Here is a 25322-nt window from a genome sequence, read left to right as displayed (position 1 = left end):
AATGGCTTATCAGTATGGCTGTTCAAGTACTTTTGTTTCACTGACTTCACTGAACATAACAGGTGGAAAGGTAGTTGATATGGCTAAGAAAAAGAAGCATCAACTTTATGCTGAATCAATGCATAAAATTTCCATATCAGCTCATGAGTTTTGAATGCCCTAATAATTCATAGGAAATGGACATAGATGTGCTAAAAGTGTTTTAAGATCTTTTTATTTTATCCAAAAAAAAAAGGTAAGATTTTGTACATTAACAATCGGGTTGATCGCGACTGCTATTGCCCGACATCCATTCCTTTCCTCGTCATGACATCCATTCCTTTCCTCAATAATACATTATTATCATGACATCCATTCCTTTCCTCAATAATACATCATGACCGGTGCCGACAGCCGGTCCAGACAAATTACATGCTGAATCTGTTAGACATGTTGCAGGACCGCATTGACATGCAATTTGTTGGTTGGTCCCCCTTCTTTGCTGGACCACCACCGCAAGCATGAAATGTCTGCAGGACCATCAGAAAAATTTCCCCATGGAAAAACAAGATCATTTTCTTGTTCCAAGCTTCACAGAAGAGATGAGTCTCAGGTTCCTGGTCATCAAAAAATGAGCTCACAGTGCCATGGTCACTGTGGCCATAAAGCTACAGATTATAAACCCTTGGCTTGCTAGTGATTCAGAGACACACTCAAAAAGAAAGAGGCAGGTCACTGATACATCTGAAACCTTAGAGGATTTGCACTATTACTTGACCAGGTCATGAGTCGAGGCTTCTGCAAGCTTTGTCCAGCCTTGATGGATGACAAACCATTGTTCTTATGGTTCAGTCCAAGCACTAACAACATTACAACAAGTTGCATTTTATAGTGTGTATCCACTCCACAAACAGCATGGTGGAGACCTGATACAGGAATCTCCAAAAGTGCCTACAGCCCAAGCACAAGCTCCACCGACACCACAAATCATTTGACCTCTTGTTGAGGTTTTACAGTATCCACTGGAGTAGCACAATAATACAGTTTTGGAAAAGAGAAAAATTATAAGATTATGCTTGAAAATTGCAACATAATCTCTTGTCAGTTCAAATTCATAAAGACAATACATCACTTGGACTTGAGCAGAGTAAGCCTATTTTTGTCTGCAATTATGTAAAGATACCATGGAAGATTCAAAATAAGGGGGAGAAAGATGGAGAATAAGCTCATTTATCAGAGAGCTACCATCAAGAGAGTCTCTTGCAAAACCTCTCGTATCTGCTGGTCTCTGAAATCATCACTGGGATACTTGTACTAAGGTAAGACTAATTCAACTCCCAGTTTGTGATTTTGACCTGCTATACCTATTTATTATCTTCTCAAGAGCTGCTTTCGCATCATCCAGTGTCTGCACATCATGTTCAACTTCAAATGATATCCTTTGAACGTTAAACTGCAGTGGCATAAAAAAAGGCCCCATGAGCACCTCAATATAAACAGCATCTGTTCTATGTAGATATATAAGCTAGATAATGCATGTAACAAAGTTTGCACACAATTTGAATCTGAAACAGTATATGAAGTTCTGATGAAATCAAAATCAAAATACTAAATGCACCAGAACTATAAAAGTACCAATTTCCACTGTTCTTATTAGTTAACACCTAAATAATCTTTAACTCAATAATGGCCTTAAAGAGCATATAAAATGCTTTCAGAGACTTGAGCATCAAGCAAAAGCAACTAAGAGGAGTATCAAGATAGTGATCCATCAAACTAAGAATGAATATATATATATATATATATATATATATATATATATATATATATATATATATATATATATATATATATATATATATATATATATATATATATATATATATATATATATATACACACACACACACACACACACACAGTAGATGACATGAAACATCCATCAAACAGAGGCAAGTGCTTGTCTTTCTGCCATATAATGCAAACACACAAGAAAGCTGCATGTGTTTTTTAATCCACCTCCTACACCATCTTGATTAGACAAGCACTTGAATATCCTAATCTTTCACATCTTCAATTAGCACTAGCTCCCATCAATCAGGAAGAAGAGATCTCTCAACATCACTCCTGACCATCTTATCTTGACCCATTAACTTTGCAGTTATTCATAATGCTCCCTGCTAAATTTGATCAATCATGATCACATCCCTTCATCTAATATTCTATTATATTCACAATTATTGTGAAATGCATAAGCAACACTTTTACAAAAGAGCTTAGCAATTTCACTAGACAAGATGATCTTTGATGTCGGAAAAAAAATCATTATTGCACTTGAAAATTTTACTAAAATCTGCCTATCTAGAACTAGAAGTCAAAATAGTGATGATAATTTTAGTTTTTGATCTTTCTTGTCAACTATGACACAGATCAAATTGCTAGATCTATCCGTTGTGATTTAAAAACTTGCAGCAGAGTGAAAATCAAAAGTTGGAATTAAAAATTCGATATTATCATGAAGTGGTACATAACTCAGTATTTAGAATTATGAGGGGGCACAGACTTATTTCTTTGTGATATTCTAAGTGATAACAGTTACCTGTGCACCTTGCCGAACCCGAATATCAGTGCCTTTACTGTCTATGGAAATAAAAGCAGCATCATCTATCTCAGCTTCTGTTGATAAGCTATCTTTGAGTGATTTTGAGAAGATTGCATTAAGTTCCTAAGCAGAAGATATTATTATCAAATGTCAATTGTCAAGGAGAGAGCAAGGTCACTTGACACTAATAATCTTTTTCTTTTGAAAATTAAGGGAACAAAACATTATAAAGTTAAAACAAAACTATTTGATGAAAAGCATGCAGCTGTGTGTAAAGATACCTTCAAATTTTGTTCTCCACTGTCAGCAGCAATTTTATCAGGTTTTGAGGCCTCATATTCCTTAACATCTACCCATGCAACAGTTCCAAATCCTCCAATGAAATAGATGCCACTGAACTATGTTGAAGGTGATATAAGTCATGGAAATATATAAAGAGTACATACTTCATATTCATGAAAAAAATATGATTGAAGTAAATGATTTAACACAATAAGAAAGAAAACCTGAGTAATTGAGCACCAAAAGCAAAGTTTAGAATAAAAATGGGATGATACTGCTTCAACATCCTTAAATGGTGAAAAACCTTACAAATATTAGAGTTTGTTATGAAGACTTGAAAGAAAAAGAAAACCTTAAAAATTTATACATTCTCATAGCATCTTAAAACAACTTATACAAAACAATGTTCATGGACCATGCATATATTCTGAATCTAAAATCTGAAAAAGCAAAATCATTGACAAATTTGTCTCAAATTGTATTTGGTCCCATTGGAACTTGCCTTCCAAATGTGCAACATAGTACAAATGCAATTTCTTGAAATTGAAAATGCTAGCAAATAATTGAAGTAACAAGAATAATCCTTCTGTAAAGTGACAACAACAGTACAAGTTTGTTGTCCTTGGCTAGTGTCGATTGGCATGAAGCCATTCCTTATTATACTAGCATGTTACCAGCAATAGACATGCTGGTGGAAATAATATGCATGGTTAATCCTGTTGGAAAACTGTCATGGATGTAAAGGTTTGAGAGAGATTTCTTGGCACGATGCCTTGTTCCTCTATATCCTTATTTTACCCTTCTTTATTTCTACTATCCTTATTTTCTATGCAAGAATCCATTCAACAGCAGATTAGACCCTCATTCTTGTTAAAATCATTCCAAACCCAATCAGATAGAATTCACATTGTTAGTCTAACAACTAGGTGGCAAGCTCAAAAAGATTAGTAGTAGAGCAACTCAATCAAGGATAGTCTTGAAGATCTCAATTAGAAATATATTCAACTGTTGATGGTGATTGAAGCTAATTTTAATAAGAAACTTCAGAGTTATGATGAAGGATAGGAAACTTTAACTTTTAGCTCTGTATCCAAAACTTCAAAGATGCATTTAGAATCTTTGCCTCTATTCTAACAATTTTCCTACTACAAGAATTCACCTCTACATCATATCATACCTTGATCTAAATCAAATCAAAACTGCTCAAGTTGAAGTTCAGTCTATCAATATGCTAGTGGATTCCTACAAACTGTATCTAAAATTATTATCAGGTCCAGTGGTACTGGTATATAGTTTCAACTTTCAAGTACATGTGAATGCACAAAATCAAACGTGGGAAAAGAAGTTTAAAGGCAAACCTAATGTTCTGCATCCTGTAATAGTATAAGTTGCCCAATTGTTTGGATGCCCACTGCTGGTGTTTTGCCGCAAATTGCTGACAAGCCCATTCCTAAGGTAGATAAAAATGTAACATCTTTAGACATCCATTACTAGCTAAGCCGTAAAGTAAAATTTGTTTGTCAGAACATCTATAATAACCAGAAGAACTTTGACAAAATATTCAGGGTAATCCTAACGGCCATTTAACACATCAAATCTCACTCCTGCATCAGTATCTCTCCTAATCCCTATCTACATAGGGGATCTCTCTCCTTGATGTATGACGGCCATAAACTTTAACCTAAATATCCATTTCACTAGTTATTGTATGTTGGAAAAAGAACATATCAGCTATTTTATGTCTGTAGCCACAGAATAATAAAATACATAGCTTTCGCATACTAAAGTATTCCAAAAAAGATGGCAAAGAATAGAGCCATCAAAAAACTTGTATAACTAGTCAAAAACCTGCTGATCAGCTGCAAGAGGGAAGACATCACCAAATATCGTCGCACGTGCATTTGATAGTGACGTCCATCCAGGTATCTTCAGTTAAAAGATCATTTTAGCATGGAGAAAAACAGAACCTGTATCTAAAGTCCTAGACAAGATGATTGTATCAATCAAGCTATGTGGCACCTGCACAACAAGCGAACATTTTGAATTCACCAAGAGATTCCTTGTATGGATTGCTAGTGGAGAGAGTGAAAAAATGGGATCTGCATAGTAGCACAAAAATAACAAGATCTGAATCTCCTGTAATTGGTGAGGTTGGAAATACATATAAGATAAGAATGATGCTTACGCCCCATTGGATCAGGTGCAAAATCTACCAACGAACCAAATGGGTAGCCTTCACGGCGATTATGCATCCGGGACACTATAGTGCATAGTTGACCATACTTGGCCTTTATTTGTCGACATAAAAGCAGAGGTAAAGAGGTATGAGGTGTAAGACACGAATTATCGTGGACTTAAAAAGATCATATTCAGATGAATAACATGAAAAAATAAGCAGGAAAAAAAAAGACTATCTGAGAATCCCCAATAATTTTGTTTCTGGTTAACATTACCTGCTGCATTAAATTGTGAACAGCTAAGGCTGGGTGAGGTAAGTTATTGACAGCCAATGCACTTTGAACACCACCAGAAATCGGTGTCCTGAAGAGTCCAGCTTTGGATCCAGTTGTTACACTTCCAGCAGTAACAGGTGTTACCATTTCCATATTTCCACTCATGCAATCCTCATGGCCACCATTTTGAATTATGTCATTCTGACAAAGACCAAAGAAATATCATAAATTTTCTTACCAGTCACTAGTTTTACTCCTCACAATAAAAAATTGAGATGAAAATGACTTCTTTATACCATTACAGGGATTAGGAGAGAAAAGAAATGTAGAGTTTTGATGCTCAGCTAAAATCGGGATGAAGAGGCTGAACAAGACAGTCCCTACATGTGAAAAGCGATTAATCATACTGATTTCATGACCAATAATTTAGTCTGTGGGCAAGGAAGCTATGACTTCTATCATCAATCATATTGCTTTCTTCATCACTTTATTTTCTCGTAAACCATGAAATTATATTCACTACAGTCATATTATCCTCGTACAAAACACGTCCAAATTAATTCTCTAACCCTGTATATATATAACAATTAATGATCCAACAGAGATCAGTCCAGGCATGAACTTTATACATCTGACAGGGTAGCAAAAGAGGAGAAAAGACCACCTCCGAGACCACAGAAACAAAACCTTTACCATAGGAACTATCGTCGCAATGTACCTGAATCGATGCGGGGTCACCGTCGATCAAGACACTAAATCCATTTGTCAAAGCCCCACTGTTTTCCCCGCCAATTCCGGAGGCTCCGTGTGCGAGGACCCGCCACCTTTCCCCGCGACTCTGAGGGCTCCGCGGAGGGCCCGAAAGTGCCAAAGAAGCGAGCTTTTCTGGGCAGTTACCGCGCCAGAATCGGAAAGTTGAGGCTTTGACTAGGGATGAGCACTTTGGTCGGCGAACAACAGGGGCTTCAATCCGCCCGAGGGTGACAGCAGAGCTGCAGAGGGACTCCATGGACCAAAGAAGGGAGATGGAGAGCACTCTCCGACGGAGGAAACCCTAGAACGACGGAGGGGGAGCCTCAGGCATCAAAGATGAGTTCAAATTGGAATCCCATGGTAATCTTTAACGCTTCCCAAATTTATTGAGATGCCGCGCAATCTCGAGCTTCAATCCTACGCAATCTTCCCCCATTCGATGAATGCAAATTTCTTCGTCTACCCGACTGTTTACCTGCGCTGTTATTGGATTCGAACGTGGCTCCACCGGACGGGTCTCACGTTGCGCTCCTTCATCCTCGTTGGCCACCAAGAGAAAAATAAATAAATAAATAAATAATCTTGATTTAGTATTTGATTAATTCAATATTTATAAAAATAAGACATATAAATTCAAATTTAAAATATATATTTATCATTTTTCTCAGTTAATCAACAATGTATAGTTATAATGGTATTTAATTTTACACGAGATATGTAAATATGAATTTCAAGCAATATTTATTTATAAAGTTGTATTCAGATTGATTATGTTTTTGTGAGGATTATATTTGGTTTTGGGTTATTAACATGCATGAATACACCTTAAAGATCCTAAATTTGTAAATCTCAAGTCAAAATCATGGGAATCATATGGTCAAACATATAGGATTGTCTTTGACATAAATGACCTTTTTCCCAAATATTCTCACATCATTTTAAATACCACTTAGTTTCTCTTATTGTTTACTTTAGAACTCCACTTTTCCTATCTTACATATCAAAATGCATTTTAACTAATTATTAGACAAATAGAAAAAAAAAAAGAGGAGTTAGCCAAGTTGAGATTATTTAACTTTATCATACACCCTATTTATATTTATATCTTACACCTTCTTTTTTTTTTTGTAAAAATAGTATTAAAAATATAAATAATGTTTTCCAAACTAATCATCTCCTAACCCAATTTTGATTGAATTAAAATATCCTCAAATTCTTTTTTATTAAATAAAAAATTAGGTTTTTATTCAAAATATTTCCAAAATAATTATTCTAAATAAAGTAACTATTTTTATTTATTAAATTATAAAAAAAAATGACTGGAAAAAATAATGTGAACATTTACCTCTCTAATTTTAGATTTAGCATAAATGCATTTGTAGTCATAAAATTCACAAAAATAACATATACTTCATTATTGTTAATATCTGTTAATCAATTATCATCAAAATAATATTGAAGTTTCAAATAACATTAACATCCACTAGATTTAGTGGTAGCTTTGAGATTTGTGACCCTCTTTTATGGTGTAATCAAAGACTAAAATAAGACTCTCTAACTTTCTACTAATATTTTATAATCATTAATACATATGTTTTGTAAATAAGACAAAAAAAAAGTAATCATGTAGTAAAATAATTGATAAGAATAAAAATTATTTTATGTTAAACAATGTTTAATTGAAGTCAATTACTAGTAATCATATTTCATAGGGGTTAATCAACTTTGGAGGGACATGCATGCTATTTCATAACTAGAAAGGGTTGATCCGTAAAAGTCCCCAAAAGATATAATTTTTGGAAATAATAATATAATTTTCTCTTCGCCTTCTCCCCACGCCGTGGCGGTTTTCCGCGCCCATTTAAAACCGCCGCCCGCCGCAAAGGAATCGGAAGGAAGACTTCTCAGGTCTGCGAACTCCGATCCCGATGGAGGACGCGACGGCGATGTCGGCGTCGCTGGTCAGGGTGTCCCCCTCGATGCTGCTCTATCGGACCGCCGGCCACGAAGCAGAAGTGGTTCCGGACGTTCCGGGATCTGGTCTACGCCTGCCTGACTCAAGGAGGCTCCGGCGCCCGTCAGTAGGCGCCGGAAGGGCGTCGCCTGCTCCGGTTGGTTTCTCATTCCAAATCCCCTTTTCTTCCCTCCTTTGTTTTCGTCCCAAGATTGCTGGCCATCATGGTGTGTTGGTTTCATTTGTAGTTTCTATTTGGTTGATAGCGAGATGTTGGTATAGTATGTATGCATAGGGCAAGCTGGTGATGCAGGTCTTAAGCGAGCTGGTCCTGCGCACGCTGGGTGCTGCAACGGAGGCAGGGGATTGTTTCCGGTGGTCTCATAACCAAGGAGCGAGCTATGCGCTTGATCAATTGGCAGAAAAGAGGTACTTATGACATGGAAAATTGCATTGGGAATATACGGTTGATTTCTCTGATTGAGCTGACAATTTTTGGGTCTTGCTTTCACCTCCTTCTAGCGCTGTCAACTAGAATTAGATCCTCTACATACTAAGGACTCTACGTGTGCAGCCTTACCCCTATTTCAGAAAGTGTTTCGGAAAATTGAACCCTGATCTCTTAGGTTGCAAAAGAAGCAAACTTACCATCATAATCAGGTCTAAGGACTCCTTATCAGTAAGCTTTATTAATGGTTTTGCCTATTATTTCACATGAAGTCGATTGCTTGTTCCACACAAAATTCAAGAAATAAACACCATTTCTTGCTTGTATACAGTTCTAAACATAAAATTTTCTACTTACCAGTGTCATGCAGAGAGTGTTAATCGCTTGCTTGGTGTTCATGGCCTGATTCCTGCAAGAGCATTACATGAGAAGAAGAGAGCCAAATGTAGCCAAGGACAAACTTGCCGGCAACTTGCAGGTGAGGCACTCTTTTTTCTCGAGGCAATGTCGGCAAGTCATCCTTGGCTGTACTCTACTCTCTGCCTCTTCATGCAAAGCCCTCAACAAGCTCCCTCATCCCTCGAGGCAGGTGTGCAACCTTTCCTCCTCGAAGCACCATCTTACATCTTTTCCACTGCACCTTGTGGACATAAGAGACTTGGTTTATATAGGCATGGCTGGTACATTGAGCTATAAGTTTTGGTATGCGTTTGTTCCTTCTGGTTGGCTGTAGATAGCCAATGGAATGATACAGAGATCTCTTTTGTCCCTCGAAGAATTCCACAAAGCATATGTGATATTCGCTGCGAAATGGAAATCGTCCAAGACCGGTATCATGCTGAGGTCTAAGACCAGACAAGTGAACCTATCTCCATCATTTATGGGAGTTTTAGGCTTTAAACGAAGGCTGTGGAGATGGGCGGGTCTTCCACTTATGTGTGGTACATGCCTCTGTAAGATGTTTTAGGCTGTTATAGGAATGGAATAATGGATGGAGGCCACACTGAGATATGGAGGGGCGACTTATGCCTGGCTCATGATTTGAGGATAAAATATAAGGTCCACTTTTTTGTTGACTTTGCTATATTTTACAGCACCCTTGCTTTGGAAGGGTGTTTGATTCCCTTTTCTGCAGCTATTTCTCTGCAGATTTAGTGCACGCATTTGTTTTAGTTGCCTAAACTGTATAGACTTCCTTGCTTCTCGTTATGAAGATCTCTCACACTTGGTACAAGCACCAATGTCAGTGGGATTTCTATCAATCCTGGTAAAGATTTGACAAGTTGAAGTTATTTGTCATTTCTGATAGTCAAATTGTGGTATTATTTTACTGTTAATCTGTGGATTCTCCTCTGGTTTTATTTCTTGGTTGGAGAAACGATGCAGATTTTTAGATCAACAACGTTTCGGATAAAATGAACATCTTTAGGAATAGTCTCCCTTTTGCCGTTAATGAACTGAGGTTTTGGATGAGCATTTGTCTTGTCACTTGTGATTTAAGGATATCAGACACTTGATCAACTTGGACAAGTGGAGATCACTTGGTTTGGAGCTCAATTGTTCTCCATTTCCCTTTTGACATTGCAGAGTGCTTGATTTCCACAAATTTGGCCACATTATTTTTGTTTGAGCTTGTAGAGCAATCTTTCCTCACAGGTCGATTAGGTTCATTCAATATGGAAATGCTGGACCCTCTTTTTTCTTGAGGAATCTGATCCTTTCTAATAAAGGCTGGCCCCAGAAATCTTCATCTGAGACGTGTTCCTTTAACCTCCACTAATTTAATTCCTTCTGTTTTCTCCTCACTCTTTAAGCTTCCCTTATTTTTGTTATTATTTCTATTTTGTGAGTTCCCCTCACTCATTGTATTCCCACTTGGCCAATAGAAAATCTAAATTAGGATGTATTCTTCTTTTGCCCAAAAATTAAATGATGGATTAGATACAAGTTTAACATGATATTTCATCAAGTTCTGTCAGTTTCTCAGTCAGTACCTATTGGTATATAAGAGTCTGATCACATAAGTATTCACTGTAGGTTAGGACTAATTTGAAGACAGATCTTGATATGGCACAGGTTGACCTATCCACTGACCTGACAACAAATTATTAGAAATATGACAGCAGAAATGATACTTGTAAAGAGTGAAACATGGTACCTTATTCATAAGTTGGATCAGGTCCGTGGATATGGAATCATGTTGATTGAATTGTGCTGGATCACTGACGTTGTCTGTTCCTTTGCTTGACAGCATATATGTAGATATATAGCTTTATTGTATATTTCAGGATTTGAACTTATATATCATATGCAATGAGATTAATTTCATGATTGTACTATTAAACTTTTTACAGGGGATTGTCTTTAAATTGATTTGTCAGCATTGCATCTCAATTTAAGCTGCTGAAGTAGGTAGCATTCTTTGTGATTTCTTGACGAGATTCATTTTTGGTGGTTGCCACAAAGTTCCCGTGGGTTAAGCAGATTAAAGATCACTTCTTCTTCTAAGTTTTGAAATGGCAGATAAAAAGCCCTTCTTATGATGCCATCAGATCGCCAGGGTTACTTCGTTGGGCACGAGTAAAAGATAAAAGAGAAGCCTAAGTTACTGTCATTGATCAACATTCTCAGAGTTTTAGACCACGGAAGAGGAGTGATCTTTGCATGGGCGTTCTGAGGAAGGTACACGCAGGGCCAATTCGTAACTTTTGCTTATTCTGAGGTCATTTTGAGGGAATCAAACCTTTGGTTGCATCAAGAAACAAAGAGCTTTAGTTCAAGAATTTAAGGACAGACATTGCCGAATCTTTTTCTCTCTTTTGCTCGTCGTGCATGTCCAAGATCTCACTTTTTCCCCCTTGGCTTTTCCAAATTCTGTTGGTGTGTTCTTAACTTGTTCTTTCCCACGAGAACAGACAGTCCCTTGAGCTGCAGTTCAGTGCATAAAGCATCTTATAAATCTGTCCGAGATAGTCTTGTTAATTACTTAGCTTAATTGTTGTTATGGTGAAGAAGAAATGAGTTTATCTATCCTTTAGACAAGCTGAGTTCAGCTTCCATGTCAAGCTATGTTCTAATTTCGAGGACAAGAAAGCTTATTCTTCGAGAGGTTCTTTTTGTTTCATTAAGACTCTTCCTCTTGGTGTTGCCTCGAGTTCGTTGAATCCATTGGCTTCTCCCTCCTCCGAGAGGAGTCAGGTTTTCCTTCTAGCAGGTTTTACAGCAACGTAAATGACTTGCTAAATAAGTCTATCTATATTTCTAATCGTAATGATGCCATTCTTGTTACCAAGATGGTGTAAATCTTCCTTTGCAGGGATTTGAGCAGTTTGGCATTTTGATTTTATACTATTTGTTCTAGTTGTTTTGCAAGATATGGAAAATATATTAGCAGATAACACATGTCAGTATTTGATAGTTTCACCTGTGTAGACGTTCTTTACATAAAATTGTCAGGAACACTCTTCGGATTTGTCTCTTGAAATCCCGTGAAGATTTACATGGAAAATCTAGTGACATGAGTGTTACTTCTCTTCTCTGGATCTTTTCATCAGCTCCTGACCGCCTTTCTCTGGTGTTCTGCAGATGATAAAGAAGAATAATAAGAAGAAAGAAAGATAAGAAAAGGTTTCTGTTTTTTGACTCTCATTTTTGTATTATGTTATGCTTAGGATATGCATGTGTTATCATCCAACTTTTTCTGAAGGGAGTTACTAAAATTCTTTAAAGTTCTTTTTCTTCAACGGTAGTGTTCATTCTATCTTTATCAGAATTTTGATAGAATAAATGAGATTTTCTTTAGCAAAGGATGTTATTTTCTCTCTTTTGCATTTAAGAGCTATGTCAATAACTATCCTCTTGAAAATTCCTTCTCCTGATTTGTTGCAGAACTGCAGAGTATAAAATGTTTCTACTTGCTGATTCTAGTATCTAAAATTTGTACAGTAAAGAGTGGCTTACTATTGACATGTTCAGCATCACTTCCAACAGACAAGGAGGTGCTTTTTGCTGCTGCAACTCTCTGCTTTTCTGAACAATCTCTATTTTCACCATACTCAGTTCTAAGTGGGCTTTTGGTGTCAGCCTGTCAGATTTGCATCGGTCTGTCCCTTGGGCGGCAAGGCATAAGAGTTTCTAATGTTACTTTTTCTTTTTGAAGCAGAGTTGTTCAACTTCTTTAAAGTCCTTTTTCTTTAATAGCAGCATCTGAGTTCATTCTATCTTCATTATAACTTTAATTATCTCGGTGAGATCATCTTTTGCACAGTGATGTTATTTTCCCTCTTTTGCTTTTAAGAGCTACAATCATTATTTACTATCGAAACATATCTTCCTGAAAATTACTTCTCCAGATGAATTATTCGGATAATTGCAATTTAAAATGCTGATTCTGATATTTACAAACATAGTTCATACTCCATGAAATTAGCATGCAAGGGTTGTTTTTTGCTGCTGCAATCCCTACTTTTCTGAAGATTTCCATCATCAGCATATTAAATGAGAAGGAACAAATGAAATCATGGATTTGTTCAGTGTACATTGATTTTTTGCTTCTCTTTGCATCTTTTTATAAGTCACGAAGTTTCAATTCCTACTGATGCATGATTTCAATTTTAGAGCATACTTACTTTGACAAGGTCTGGGCTAGAAATCCTGAAAAGGATGGGTTGCTTTGTTCCCGTAGAAAAACTTGATTTCCTTGATAGCTCTGTTTCATAACTTGAAGAAGCACAGCATCTGATAAATTGTTTCTCTTCCTTTTTGAAGTTTGCAAAGCTTCAGTGAAGCATCACTGGCTTACCCACACTGAGTCTGGCTTGGGTTCAAGGCTGAAGTTGAAGAAGATGGGATGTTCGACTTCCAAGCTGGAGGATGAAGATGCCGTCCGGCTCTGCCATGACAGGAAGAACTTCATCAGACAAGCTATCGAGCAGAGAGACCGATTTGCTGATGGCCACACTGCCTACATCCAGTCTCTGATGCGAGTCTCCCTTGCTCTACGTAATTATGTTGATGGTGATGAATATAATTTCTTCTTCACTTCTTGCAAGACTTCCCCATCACATCCTATCAGAAGTTTTAACCCAGAGATCATCATGATTCCTATGAAACCTTTTACACCAAAGCAAAAGCGACATGAGAAAAGCACCTGTTCTTCACCGAATTACATGAAAGCAGGAGGGAATCCACTGATCTCCATGGAGGAACGGCCTGAGTCACCAGCAAATAAGAGCAAGGAATGCTGTTATATCGCATGGCAGAATGGTGCTGATGGATACTTTGCTGCAGAGGCTCCGACCACGGATGCAGATGCCTCATTCCTCTCCTCACCATATGAAAGACTGAGGCATCCACCGGCATCACCTCAGGCTTCACAATTGGACTTCTTTTGGAACCCATTCTCATCTTATGGATACTCCTATGGGAACAGTCTTGATGAGGTTCTGCTTGATGGTAATACCCATGGGCAAAGGAAGGTTTGGGAAGATGAAGGGGTACCTGAACTGGAAGGACAGGCTGACAAGAATGAGAAGGCACGAATGAAGAAGGGGGGTAAGATTAATATTAAGCCCACTGCAGGTAAACAACCAGCTGATGCCCATAAGCAGAAAGAAAATATGGATGATATGAAGGAATTCTGGTTGCAAGGTTGGCAGAGGAGTACTGAAGTATCAGAAACTCAAAATGCAGCAGAACTCCTAATCAATAATGATCAGGGAATTGTCAGAGATAGAAATAGCTCGCAGGAAACTCCCGGTTTCACTGTTTACATAAACAGAAGACCAACAAGCATGGGAGAGGTCATGAAGGATATTGAAGCCCAATTTGTCAGAATTTGCAATTCTGCTAGTGAACTCTCTACATTCTTCGAAGTCAGCAGCACTCAACCCTCTTCATCCTCGCTACAAGGTGGGTACATCAAGCCTGCTCTCTGATAACAATAATATGTAGGAACCTGGTGTTTTTTATCTTCTGATACAGTTTCAAGGATGTTGAATCCAGCTGCTATGGCTCCTTCAACATCTTCACACATGGAGGAATCTCGTGCGGTCCCTGGAAGCCACAAGTCAACACTGGATAGACTGTATGAATGGGAGAAGAAGCTATATGATGAAGTAAAGGTAGTTAAAGCTTTTGACAGATAGTTACAGAATTTGTAAATTGTAATACAAAGTGAAACTTGTTTGCTTCATTACATCCATATGATTTTGTTGTGCAGTGTGGAGAACGTGCACGAATAGAATATGAAAAGAAGTGCATGCAGCTGAAGATTCAAGATGTGAATGAAGATGAGGCTTTTGTCGTCGATAAGACTAGTTCTTCTTTAAGAGATCTCCAAACTCGACTTAGGGTTTCCATAAGTTCCACTGCATACATATCAGAAAGAATTGAGACATTACGGGACCAGGAATTGCACCCTCAGGTTCTGGAATTGATCCAAAAGTAAGTTACTTTCTACTATTAAGCTTTCTCATTCAAGTAACAACTTCAGTATACTGCATACAATTGTACATTAGAAAAGTCTATAGCTTAATCCATTTTGAATGTATTAGGTCAGATCCAATTGGTGAAAAACCCATGGAAAATAGAAAAGGCAGATCTTGGATGAAAGGGATGCATTCAAGTTTTCAAATAATGTGTTAGATTAATGTATATTAATCTGAAAATGCATACATGCCAGTATACCTGAATGCATATACCATAACTAATGAGCAAATGTAGATACTACATCGCTGACCAGTCAAGCAATCTTGTTGCACTAGAACACAACAACAAGGTTTCTTCCTAAAGAGTGATCTGAGACGCACATGAAAAACAATTTATAGGTCGTTCAATCTGGCATGAAACCACATATCAAACCTTCTGCAGCATATGGTGGTGTTTCATCTAGCCTTTATCGTTCTATTTATCCAGTGCAAGAATAAATTAACAGATCACTATGATCTTTTCCATATACATGTCATGTTTAGGAGAAATAGAATATTAGGAAAAGAGAACATGATCACATTAAATGGTCAGAGTGAACATGTAACCTTGTTTCTTATTTGGATGTCATATTCCTAATGTGCTTTTACATGCAAAATCTAATAAAACATGCAAGGAAAGGATTGTGATCCCCATCATGTAAGGAAAAACATCAAGGATGCTAATCATCTTTTGCAGACTTTGTTTTATCTGAGATCATAGGTTGTTTATGAAATCTTGCATGCTCTCATTATTCTTTTTATATTCTCTTAGCTTAATTGCATAATTTTTTTCTTCAAAAGAAAAAAAAGTAAGCTGCTTTCAAGTTTTTGTATCTATCCAAATAATCATTCTATTCCCTTCCTCAAAAATTGTGACCAGTTTACCTTTATATAAATTGAAGTTGAAGCAGTAATCTTTATAAGGTCAGGCTTTTACCCTAAGAATGTCTCCACCTTTGTGGGTTGGATCAAACACTTCCTTCTACGCAATCAGAGCTTCTCACCTTTCCTTTGTATTGCGGCGCAGGTTAGCAAGCATGTGGAGGACCATGGCGGAGTGCCACCGGATACAGAAGCATACGATAGACGAGGCCAAGCTCCTCCTTTTCTCGCCCTCCGTCGCTGCCGTATCCGCCGGGATACCACCGCCGAGACCTTCCCGCTTCGCTGCCGCACTCGAGGCGGAGCTCCGGAACTGGGCCTCTTGCCTCGCGACCTGGATCGAAGCCCAGCGGTGCTATGCCCGCGCCCTCGCCGGCTGGATCCGCCGGTGCGCCCCGCCTACGCTCGACGCCGCGGCCTCCACGCCAAGCCGCTCCACCATGGGTGCGCCACCGGCATACGGCGCATGCGTCCGGTGGTCCCGGATGGTGGACTCGGTGAGCGAGGCGGCGGCGATCGACGGGGTGGAGATGTTCGCGGCGGGTGTGGCGTCGGTGGCGGCCGGGCAGAGGAGGGAGGGTGTGGCCGAGGTGGAAGAGGCTGTGGGGGGGCGGGCGGCCGAGCTGGGGCCGAAGGTGGTGTGCGCGGGGCTGGCGGTGGCCGTCGGAGCGGTGGCCGAGTTGGCGGTCAACTCAGCGGAGGGATATGACGAGTTAGTGTAAGGAGTTTGGATTCGGTTTGAATTGGTTGGGGCTCAGTTTCGTGTAATAGAATTTTGGCGTTCTATCATATCCTAAAAAAATGAATTCATGAAAAAAAAGCCCTTTTAAGTTTTTTTTTTTCTGGAGAAGTACCTCATTTTAAGAATTCTCCTACTCTATCCTTTTATCTGATACTTTTAATATCCTCGATCACCCATCCCTTTTTATCTCTCCTTTTTCTATAATACAGTATTTTTAACGATATTTTAAAATATTATATTATATATTTTGTTTAAGTCGTGCGATACCATTGCGTATCCCTCCATAAAGGTTCAATTTCCTTGAAACCTTTTATAGTCTGTTAAGAATCTACAAAAGAAAAGACAAGTTCGAGAAAGCATTTAACTTGGGTTCACACAACAGTCATTTTAATAAACATTTGAGAAACAATGCAAATTACAAACATAGACTTCGCAAGCTCTAAACGATTGTATAACAAAGGGTCTAAGATGGTTCGTCATGGTCAAAAGTCCTCACAAGTACTTATATGACACTACTGAGGAATAAGATAATAAACCAACTCTAGATATTACCCCAAAGGCTTATCTAGTCATGTGCCACCTGGGTAGCTCTGGGGTGCTGTGTTAGTTGATACTCTATATCACTCTACGGAGTAAGAAAACCTTCAAAATAGCTACTTGGATGACTTGTTTCTAGATAGTTTTATCTCTATGCAATGATTGCACATAACCTGTGTTTACAAGCTTGAAACTACCACAAAAGTAAACCAAAATGGGGTTGTCAAGCCTATCACAAACTTTCTACATGCTATGCAAAGCATGAACAAAATTAAAATACAAGGATATACACAAGCATTATATCGAACACCTTGTTTATAATTTTTTCCATGACATTCTTTTCTACTTATTCCTTTGACATCATTATTGAAGTCTTTGCGGATGGTACATCTCCTTGCCTTTGTTGAATTTTCAATCTTCTGCTCTAGTTGCAATGTGTCTCTCGACTCCTAACTACTCTTTGTCATTGTTGAGTAGTCAAACTTTGATCAGCTATGTTGTTTCAACTCATTAATAACTCTGACTCTTATCAAGTGAAATGCATATTGGAGCTTTATTGAGATTATCTTGAAGATTTTGATATAATACATCAGTATGTTCAATTATTTCAATGTCCCTCTCGAGTAACCTATGACATGGAATATATAGAGTTTGTGTTTAAAGACGAATTAATCTTATTATCATGATCTCATCATGATTCAATTCTCATTGTATAAATCCAAGAACATCACAATATATCCATCATCCAATATAATGTAAGAAAAGTTGTTCTAGCATGACATATATTTAGGAGGGATAAATGGCAATGATAACTTAAATTATGACTTGGCAATAAATGGCAAAACGATATATCTGCCCCAGCAAGCACACTTGTTAGATTATGACTCTTCGCCAATGCAACCCCTACTGTGCCCCTCAAGGCTTAGCAATATGCTAAGCTCGTTGCATACTTTAGCCTCCTACGAGCATATCCTTCCCATGTAGAAGAAAAAGTTTCAATGCTCTATTATGTCAAGTTTCGATCACCTTAGGATGGCCACGAATAATCAATCATTCGCATACAAACCTTTGTATGAGTACCAGATTCTTCGAGTTCATAATTTTCCTCACATTTGTAAGTTTTGCATAACTCTTTTGGTCACCGAACAACCCATCCCTCCTTGCACGATTTTATCCTTTGCAAAGCGTCTTGCTTATCTTAAGCACTATCAAGTTTGGTTGCCAATGTCGAGCAGTAACTCAAACTCAGCCATCCCAACTTATGTGCGCTATGCATTCTTCCTAGCTCACTTGTTCTCATGATGCCTCTCAAGAAAGGAGTTGATCATTTTTCTAAATACCAATCTCAGATGTCCACTTCTCCAGGTGACTCATTTCCCTACATCTCAACACTATTTCCCTTAAACAGTTGTGCATGCTAGTCGCCCTAAATGCAGTCTTGTTATGTCTCTTACGTTTGCATGCTAAGTGTTTCTAAGTGTGCGTATCCCACTTTGAGATTATTTATTACGGATTTAACTGATTTTGCTTGCGGTACCTTTGCATGTCCATTAGCAAAGGGTTAGTTCCTCCGAAACCTCTAATGATCCCTTAAGGACATGTAAAAGAGAAGACGAGTTATATAAAACATTTAACTCGAGATACCAAAAATAGTCATTTTAGCAAATACTTGATAGGTAATATAAATTATAAGCATAGACTTCACAAGCTCTAAACAGTCGCACGATAAAGGATCCAAGGTGATCCACCATAGTCAAAAATCTCTACAAGTGCCCACATGATATTACTAAGGAACAAAGTAGTGAAACAATCATAGACACTACCCAAAGGCCCATCCAACCATGTGCCACACAGGTGGCTCTTGGGTATTGTGTTGGCTAACAGTCCGCACCACTTTGCAAAGCTAGAAAACCCTCAAAATGATTATCTAGATGGTTTGTTTCTAAATAGTTTTGTCACTACATGATGACTATACACAATCTATATTTATAAGACCTAACAACCACAAAAACCAATTAAAATAGAATTATCAAGCTTACAAATCCTCTACATATTATGCAAATAATAAATAAAACCAAAAGACATAAATATATATTGAGCATTATATTAAATATACGGTATTGTGTATGATATTATAAATCGATCAAAAAAATAAAAAATGAATAAATGATTGATTATTAAATCAAAGATGTTTTAGGCGTCGAACCAAAAAAAATCATGGGAAAAGAAATTTAAAAAAAATTATATAAATTTTTTAAAGACATAGTAATACAGTGTAAAAACATTATAGCTAGATCGGCCCATAGGAAAAAGAAAAGAATTCTGAAAATGAGGACACTCACGACAAAAACCTTAAGAGATGACTTTTTTTTTAAGAATTCATCCTCTATATTTATATTTATAATTCCGTTGTTACTAAAAAAGATTTTATTTATATATTTATATAGTTGAGTTTAACCTAGAAGGAATACTCTCCATATCATATTTGATTCGGATGATCGTTCTGGCAAACAGAATATTCACCATATGCATCCCTAAGCATATTGGATTCAGATGCTTGACTGACCACACCCTCAGTTGCTCACATCACAGTATATGGTCAAAGAGACATGTATGTCAAATTAATTGTTACATCCTAAACCAATGAAGAGTTTAAGAGATTCATGGAATGATCCAAGTTGTCATTCGTATGAAGAAAAGAACAGACAAACCCACTGCAGTTTCGATTATGTCCCACAATTGAGGCCATATCTAACAGTTAAAACTTCTGGCAAATCCATTGGGAATGATATCAAGAAGCTAGCAAGAACACCAATTACAATCACCTCAGGATTTGGAGCAATGTCCATCTAAAATTTTGTGTATGTGCTGAACAACAATCGACTTTGAAGAATAAACTCTATGGCATATGCACTTCAATCATGGGATGGTTATGCGTTTCTACTACTTCTTGATGTCGATTCTATGACTTGATGCTGGCTATGGCGAGGGACTGGATGCGTGAAAAACCATAGGTGTTTCACTTTTGCTCCTGCCATTTCCATGCTTTGTTCTTCTCCTGTCATGCATCTTTGATTTGTTTTCGGCTTCCTTCTTGGTTGAAGAGTTTTTGATAGTGTTATTGTCCACTTTTGGAGCCTCAAAGAGAATCAGAGAGTTTCCCCCACTCTGAAGCAGTGTGTCTTCCCTGCATTCAGGCAGCTCTTGGATGCTGTCGAGGGTCTCAACTACTTGGTTCATGGCGGGCCTCCCTTTCGGAGTCTGGCTGAGGCATCGATGCACCAATCCAGCCACCACCATGGCTGCTTTCCTCGAGTACTGCCCTTCCATTCTAGGATCTATTATCTTGAGTAGCTTCCTGGTGTGTGTCAAGAACGGGCGAGCCCAATCAACTAGGTTCTGTTCTTCACTTGGTCTACTCTTGTCCATTGCCTTTTTCCCCACAAGCATCTCAAGGAGAACAACACCAAAACCATAGACATCGCTCCTTGCAGTTAAGTGACCTGTGATGAATCAAACTAGTGTATGATAGTGCTTGCCTCCAGATATACCGAAGAATTACTTTAGGAAGACAAAATACTAGTTGAATAAAGGACGTCATTACCGTGATATTCAAACATATATCACAGACTAAATTCAATTGGCACTGTTGATCACCATACAAAGCAAGACTCTGAAATAGTGTAATTTCGAATAAAGCTAATGGTTCCTTCAGGGGAGGAAAACCAAAAATCAATCAATGTATCTCAGATTTGAATGTGCTATACAATTGAAAAACGTGAATTAACTAAACCCTGCTGGTGAAGGAGATAAAAATCAGAGTTCACATGATTAATTTCAGAAAACACTTCCTTCACCCATTTGGTCAAACACCCAATCAAATTTAGGCACAATTGATGGAATGTTCTTGGAAAGTAAATTTTAGCAAATCAAGAGATGAGTGGTTGACCACGTGTTTGACTAAGTGGGTAAGGATGTATTTCCCATTAATTTTATGAGTTGGTCTTTTAAGCTACTTTTCATCAGAAATATCACAAATATGTTCTGTATAGCCTGCATTGTCCCTCTAGAAGACTTACCAGTCGTTACATACTCAGGAGCTGCATATCCTTCTGTACCCACGACTTGAGTGGAAACATGAGTTTCATCTCCCATGGGTCCCTCCTTTGCAAGGCCAAAGTCTGAAAGCTTAGCATTATAATCCTGCAAAACATGTAATAGTAGATAAAGGAAAGGAAACAGAATGACAGTCTGACTAGTCATCTGGTAACAAGTAAAACTACACAGCCAAATCTCTCACAAATATTCAGAATTCAGATTACTTGTTTTCTAATATTTTACCTTCGAGTAGTGAGCAAGAGACATCCATAATTCATAATGTTTATGAATACTCTATGGAATAATGACTACAACTCTTTAGGAACTAACAGCAAAGAAAGAATCTAAAGTAAAACTTATAACATAAAGGCTGGCACAAACCGCATCTAGTAAAATATTTGATGTCTTGAAGTCTCGATAAATTATGGGTCTTTCTGCTGCATGAAGAAAGGCAAGTCCTTTTGCGGCACCGAGGGCTATCTTTATCCGAGTAGGCCACGGCATTGTTACGCAAACCCCTGTTAAGAAAGCATTAACGAAACCAAAATACTTTAAAAGCACTCATACAAAACATAAAGATAGTGAAAAAGTAGTTGTTAATGTTATTTTCATTATCTATTATTTAATAATTGCTACTATGAAGACAAACAACCAGGAACTTACAGATAAGTGAAGACTCATAGCGAACAGCAGTTATCCATAAATCCTGATATTTTATGTCTTTCATGCAAATTACTAGCTACCATGAATTGATTTTCTTTGAAGTGTAAAAAGGAAGATCATCGGGCATTCTGCACCTGATAAATGTGTGTAGGATTATTTTCCAATGGACTTGATATTGGACATCTTCTAGTTTTCAGATTAGTGCAGTGACAAACTGCTAATCATGTTGCATTTGATCCATGTGAGATAGGAATAGTCACATTTTTCCCTGAACTTGAGATTTGATATTGGTGCAGTGATAATCCTTAAGACTAATTCTTGGATTTCGAAGCATCTTCAGCAAAAGTAATAGGCAGAATGGATTTTCATTGTCAACATTTCTTTAACAGTTTCTAAAAGTTGAAAAAAAAATCAGCATATATTGTAGTAAAAAAATATATTTTGTAAAGTTCAAAAAGGCTATGATATGATAGCTGTTAACAAGCTTCCAGATTAGACTATAAATTAATTTTCAATAATGGAAATGAACTATACAAGATCCAGCTACTTATGATGGTTAGAAAATGAAATAAACACCAACTTATCATGCAAATAACCCTTCGTCTCACAAATTCTTTCCACCACTTACGTCGAAAAAGATGCCTTTCAAGACTGCCACGAGCCATATACTCATAAACCAGTAGTCTATGATCACCTTCACAGCAGTAACCAATAAGTTTAACAAGATTTGGATGACTTAATTGCCCAAGATAATTGACTTCTGCCTGAAGAACCAAAAGTCGCCCATTAGAAAAATATTCAATATAGAACAATCAAGCTTGATGAACACAAATTGGTCTCCAGAGTTATTTCTTCCATTCACTGCAATAGAGAAAGATACCTAAGATGTATATAAACCACCAATGTCAATTGCTCAGGATATGTGAATGAAGTACCAAGAGAAAAGTCATCTTACCAGTAATCAAGGTCTTCTTTATATGTTGAAGCCCTATTTAGCAACTTCCTTTTTTCTCCTAGAATTTGTTCAGGTTCCAAATTTGTCACTGAAGCATTTCATGTTCCATTATTACACAGCTTCGAGTGAACCAACTTGTCAGAACATACTTAGGTATGACTACTTCTGATTACATGTCAAACACAGCCTTCAGGTATAACAATTGTTATTGGAAACTAAATACTTACAAGGAAGGATATAACATAAAATCATTACTCTTTACCTAGTCACTGTAATATTTTACTTAAGATTACCATCAGAACTTTCCATTTCTCTTTTTGTTCATGTAATTCTAAAATCTTAGGGTTGATCAAATCACTCTAACGACGTTGCACTTTTTTTTATTAAGACAATTTAAACAAAGTAGGGCAACAATTCCAATATCAATCTTCTAAACAAAGTGAAAATAGTTCAAAAAATATCACAACAAGGAAAATACCAGCCATTCCTTGTCCCCCTGAACACCTTCTGGATTCAACTTTTTCACAGCAACTTGGGTAGACTTGAAACCTGGCTTGATGTTCTCATCTAAAAAGCCTCTATATACAATTCCAAAACCCCCATTTCCAAGAATTTGATCTGGCCTAAAATTCTTGGTAGCTGCACTTAACTGGCTATATGTAAATGTGTTGACATTTCCATATCCAGCTACGACCCGCAAGTCTTCGACACCCTTGGGAGGTGGCAATAGGCTTACGCTATTCTGGCGACATGGATCTATTCGTCGATCAACTTGATGCGGTGAGCCAGCAGCTTTCTCTGTTCCAACAGGCAAAATTCAGAAGTGAAATCAGATTAAACCATATGCTAGAAACAGGCTTTCATATAACAAAAGACAGTAACAATAATGCCATACCATATTCTCTTCATATTAACTTTCATTAATTTCATCTGCTAACAGTGTGATTGAACATCCAAGATTTTATGTTTCTGGTCATTCTGATAAATAAATCACATAGAAGATCTTGAACTGCAAAGGGGCTGAGAACCTTGCTAATCTGAAAAGTATGCATAATATGAAACTGTATATTCAAATTTGATGTGAAGATGTCAGCTAAAACTTTGACCGTTAATAGCCTTTATCATGTTAATGCCTTCTTGACACTCTTCTTTCTTTGAGTGGCAAAACTCATCCAAGAAACAGATCAAAACACGTTTTGCCAGGAATCGAGTCAAACTGGAAGTATGCTGGATAGGTATTCAAAACACAGGTCACATTTATTCGCAACTACTAGGAAACAGCTTGAGATCGGTCGCCAAAGGTGAAACTTTGATGGAGAAGAGCCAGATACTCACTCTGTTCCTCCAGAGACAGGCAGCTACCCATTTTGACTCCGGAACGACCCTTCCGGCGAGTCTCGGCGGGTCAATCCGGATTCATGACCTATAACTGGAATCGTTGCGAACTGGCGGCTTTGAATCGAACAATCGCCCGAGAAACGGGGATACGATCAAAAGATCAAAATATCGAACTGGCTCCTCCTCCTCCTCTCGTCTCTGTCTCTGTCTCTCTCTCTCGCTCTCTCTCTCTCTCTCGTCTCTGGTCGGTCGAGGAAATAGCCGGCAAAATGGGTCCCGTTGCTGTCATTTTATTGGACAAATTTACGGAAATGCCACTGGATGGATAATAGAAAGAAGAAAATAATTTAGGGCCAATTCCCGGAAAAAAAGATTAACTTACTTTGGATATTTTGCACAGAGCGTTAAGTTTAAAAAATTTCGAAACAACACTTTTTTTAATGATTATTTTTTTCCTATTTATCATCGCCCTCTATCGTACCTCCATCCTACTGATCGCCCTCGCCCCTTCCTAATAACGTTCTCCACCTGTCAACCATCATCGTAAGGAGAAGTCATCCGACAATCCTTGTATTGATAATCATTGACGATAGAAGAGTTTGAAAAAAGAGAAGGTGACAAATGATCTGATGGGGGATAGCAGGGTCTGTGGAGGTGGTCACAACCCTCGTGTCCCCTCCGACCACATACAAGGGTTATGGTCGATGAGAAGGGTTGCTAAGTAGACAAGAGTTATAGACAAAAAAATTTAAAAATATTAGGAGTAAAATAATTTTTTCACGTGGTAGTGGCGATCCGTAGGAACGTCAAATTTTCAAAATAAATGGCTTTCTTTAAAAAAAAATGAGTCCAATAATTTATTCTCACCTAATATATTATTCATAAGCACAAATAGATTCTCGCGTAGACTTTATCTTTTGTTTTTTTCTTTCCTTTCTTTTAAGGTCAATTTCAAGGAGGAAATTTCAACTCGATACGACGTAGATTGTGCTGACTTTTCCTCGGTGATGGAAACCTGCCATGGAACTATCTGCAAGTCAAAAAAAGAAATGAGATTTTTGTAGGGATCACATGCCTCAAACATGCATATTTGCCGATTTCTTTTTCTTTTAATCCCTATGCAAATGAGGTTGAAAAGTGTTGGATCAAATTCGGTCAGAGTTAAAGTG

At 37.7% G+C, this 25322-nt stretch overlaps 3 protein-coding genes and 1 long non-coding RNA gene across 8 annotated transcripts; 1 reads left to right on the top strand and 3 right to left on the bottom strand.

Annotated features, from left to right (window-relative positions):
* Nucleotides 1–1007: 1007 nt before the first annotated feature.
* On the bottom strand, nucleotides 1008–9098 carry LOC135643037 (uncharacterized). Of its 3 annotated transcripts, none has more exons than XM_065159559.1 (10): nucleotides 8829–9098; nucleotides 6035–6600; nucleotides 5317–5517; nucleotides 5049–5151; nucleotides 4883–4962; nucleotides 4712–4789; nucleotides 3088–3167; nucleotides 2863–2974; nucleotides 2579–2704; nucleotides 1008–1432 (listed from the first exon to the last, which is right to left on the bottom strand). In XM_065159559.1, exons 2-10 carry the CDS (start codon nucleotides 6323–6325, stop codon nucleotides 1310–1312), a joined length of 1194 nt encoding a protein of 397 aa, XP_065015631.1. In that variant the 5' UTR covers nucleotides 6326–6600; nucleotides 8829–9098; the 3' UTR covers nucleotides 1008–1309. The 3 variants fall into 3 exon arrangements, with proteins under 3 accessions (XP_065015631.1, XP_065015629.1, XP_065015632.1); XM_065159557.1 differs by lacking the exon at nucleotides 3088–3167 and adding an exon at nucleotides 4222–4313 and having other exon boundaries at nucleotides 8829–9093; XM_065159560.1 differs by lacking the exon at nucleotides 3088–3167 and having other exon boundaries at nucleotides 2863–2979; nucleotides 8829–9097.
* A 2816-nt stretch (nucleotides 9099–11914) lies between these two features.
* Nucleotides 11915–16083, bottom strand: LOC135643038 (uncharacterized). Of its 3 annotated transcripts, none has more exons than XR_010498133.1 (4): nucleotides 15943–16083; nucleotides 13621–14525; nucleotides 13100–13538; nucleotides 11915–12050 (listed from the first exon to the last, which is right to left on the bottom strand). It is a non-coding gene; the product is annotated as an uncharacterized LOC135643038 (long non-coding RNA). The 3 variants fall into 3 exon arrangements; XR_010498135.1 differs by having other exon boundaries at nucleotides 15876–16014; XR_010498134.1 differs by lacking the exon at nucleotides 11915–12050 and having other exon boundaries at nucleotides 12965–13538.
* On the top strand, nucleotides 13316–16596 carry LOC135643036 (protein ROLLING AND ERECT LEAF 2-like). Its single transcript, XM_065159556.1, has 4 exons — nucleotides 13316–14381; nucleotides 14475–14593; nucleotides 14692–14915; nucleotides 15966–16596. Exons 1-4 carry the CDS (start codon nucleotides 13316–13318, stop codon nucleotides 16540–16542), a joined length of 1986 nt encoding a protein of 661 aa, XP_065015628.1. The 3' UTR covers nucleotides 16543–16596.
* A 3161-nt stretch (nucleotides 16597–19757) lies between these two features.
* On the bottom strand, nucleotides 19758–24395 carry LOC103990599 (probable serine/threonine-protein kinase PBL17). Its single transcript, XM_009409794.3, has 6 exons — nucleotides 24151–24395; nucleotides 23294–23613; nucleotides 22489–22624; nucleotides 21579–21715; nucleotides 21179–21302; nucleotides 19758–20602 (listed from the first exon to the last, which is right to left on the bottom strand). The coding sequence occupies exons 1-6, from the start codon at nucleotides 24179–24181 to the stop codon at nucleotides 20079–20081; spliced, it is 1272 nt and encodes a 423-aa protein (XP_009408069.2). The 5' UTR covers nucleotides 24182–24395; the 3' UTR covers nucleotides 19758–20078.
* Nucleotides 24396–25322: the final 927 nt, after the last annotated feature.

The sequence above is a fragment of the Musa acuminata genome, chromosome BXJ3-7 (genome assembly GCF_036884655.1).
Source record: "Musa acuminata AAA Group cultivar baxijiao chromosome BXJ3-7, Cavendish_Baxijiao_AAA, whole genome shotgun sequence".
NCBI lineage: Eukaryota > Viridiplantae > Streptophyta > Magnoliopsida > Zingiberales > Musaceae > Musa > Musa acuminata.
The sequence above is the reverse complement of the archived record's forward strand: the minus strand, read 5'-3'. Positions and strand labels throughout refer to the sequence as shown.

Bases quoted from the DNA above. Each gene is read 5' to 3' on its own strand.
- LOC135643036 (XM_065159556.1), top strand. From the start codon at position 13,316: ATGGGATGTTCGACTTCCAAGCTGGAGGATGAAGATGCCGTCCGGCTC. The intron at 14,594-14,691 runs GTAGTTAAAGCT...TTTGTTGTGCAG, and splicing joins AGCTATATGATGAAGTAAAG to TGTGGAGAACGTGCACGAAT. The intron at 14,916-15,965 runs GTAAGTTACTTT...ATTGCGGCGCAG, and splicing joins GTTCTGGAATTGATCCAAAA to GTTAGCAAGCATGTGGAGGA.
- LOC135643037 (XM_065159557.1), bottom strand. From the start codon at position 6,325: ATGGAGTCCCTCTGCAGCTCTGCTGTCACCCTCGGGCGGATTGAAGCC. The intron at 4,963-5,048 runs GTAAGCATCATT...GCTACTATGCAG, and splicing joins TGCACCTGATCCAATGGGGC to ATCCCATTTTTTCACTCTCT. The intron at 2,975-4,221 runs GTTTGCCTTTAA...AACATAGTTCAG, and splicing joins TACAGGATGCAGAACATTAG to TGGCATCTATTTCATTGGAG.
- LOC103990599 (XM_009409794.3), bottom strand. From the start codon at position 24,181: ATGGGTAGCTGCCTGTCTCTGGAGGAACAGA. The intron at 23,614-24,150 runs GTGAGTATCTGG...CTGTTGGAACAG, and splicing joins CCTGTCTCTGGAGGAACAGA to AGAAAGCTGCTGGCTCACCG. The intron at 20,603-21,178 runs GTAAGTCTTCTA...GATTCATCACAG, and splicing joins TCCTGAGTATGTAACGACTG to GTCACTTAACTGCAAGGAGC.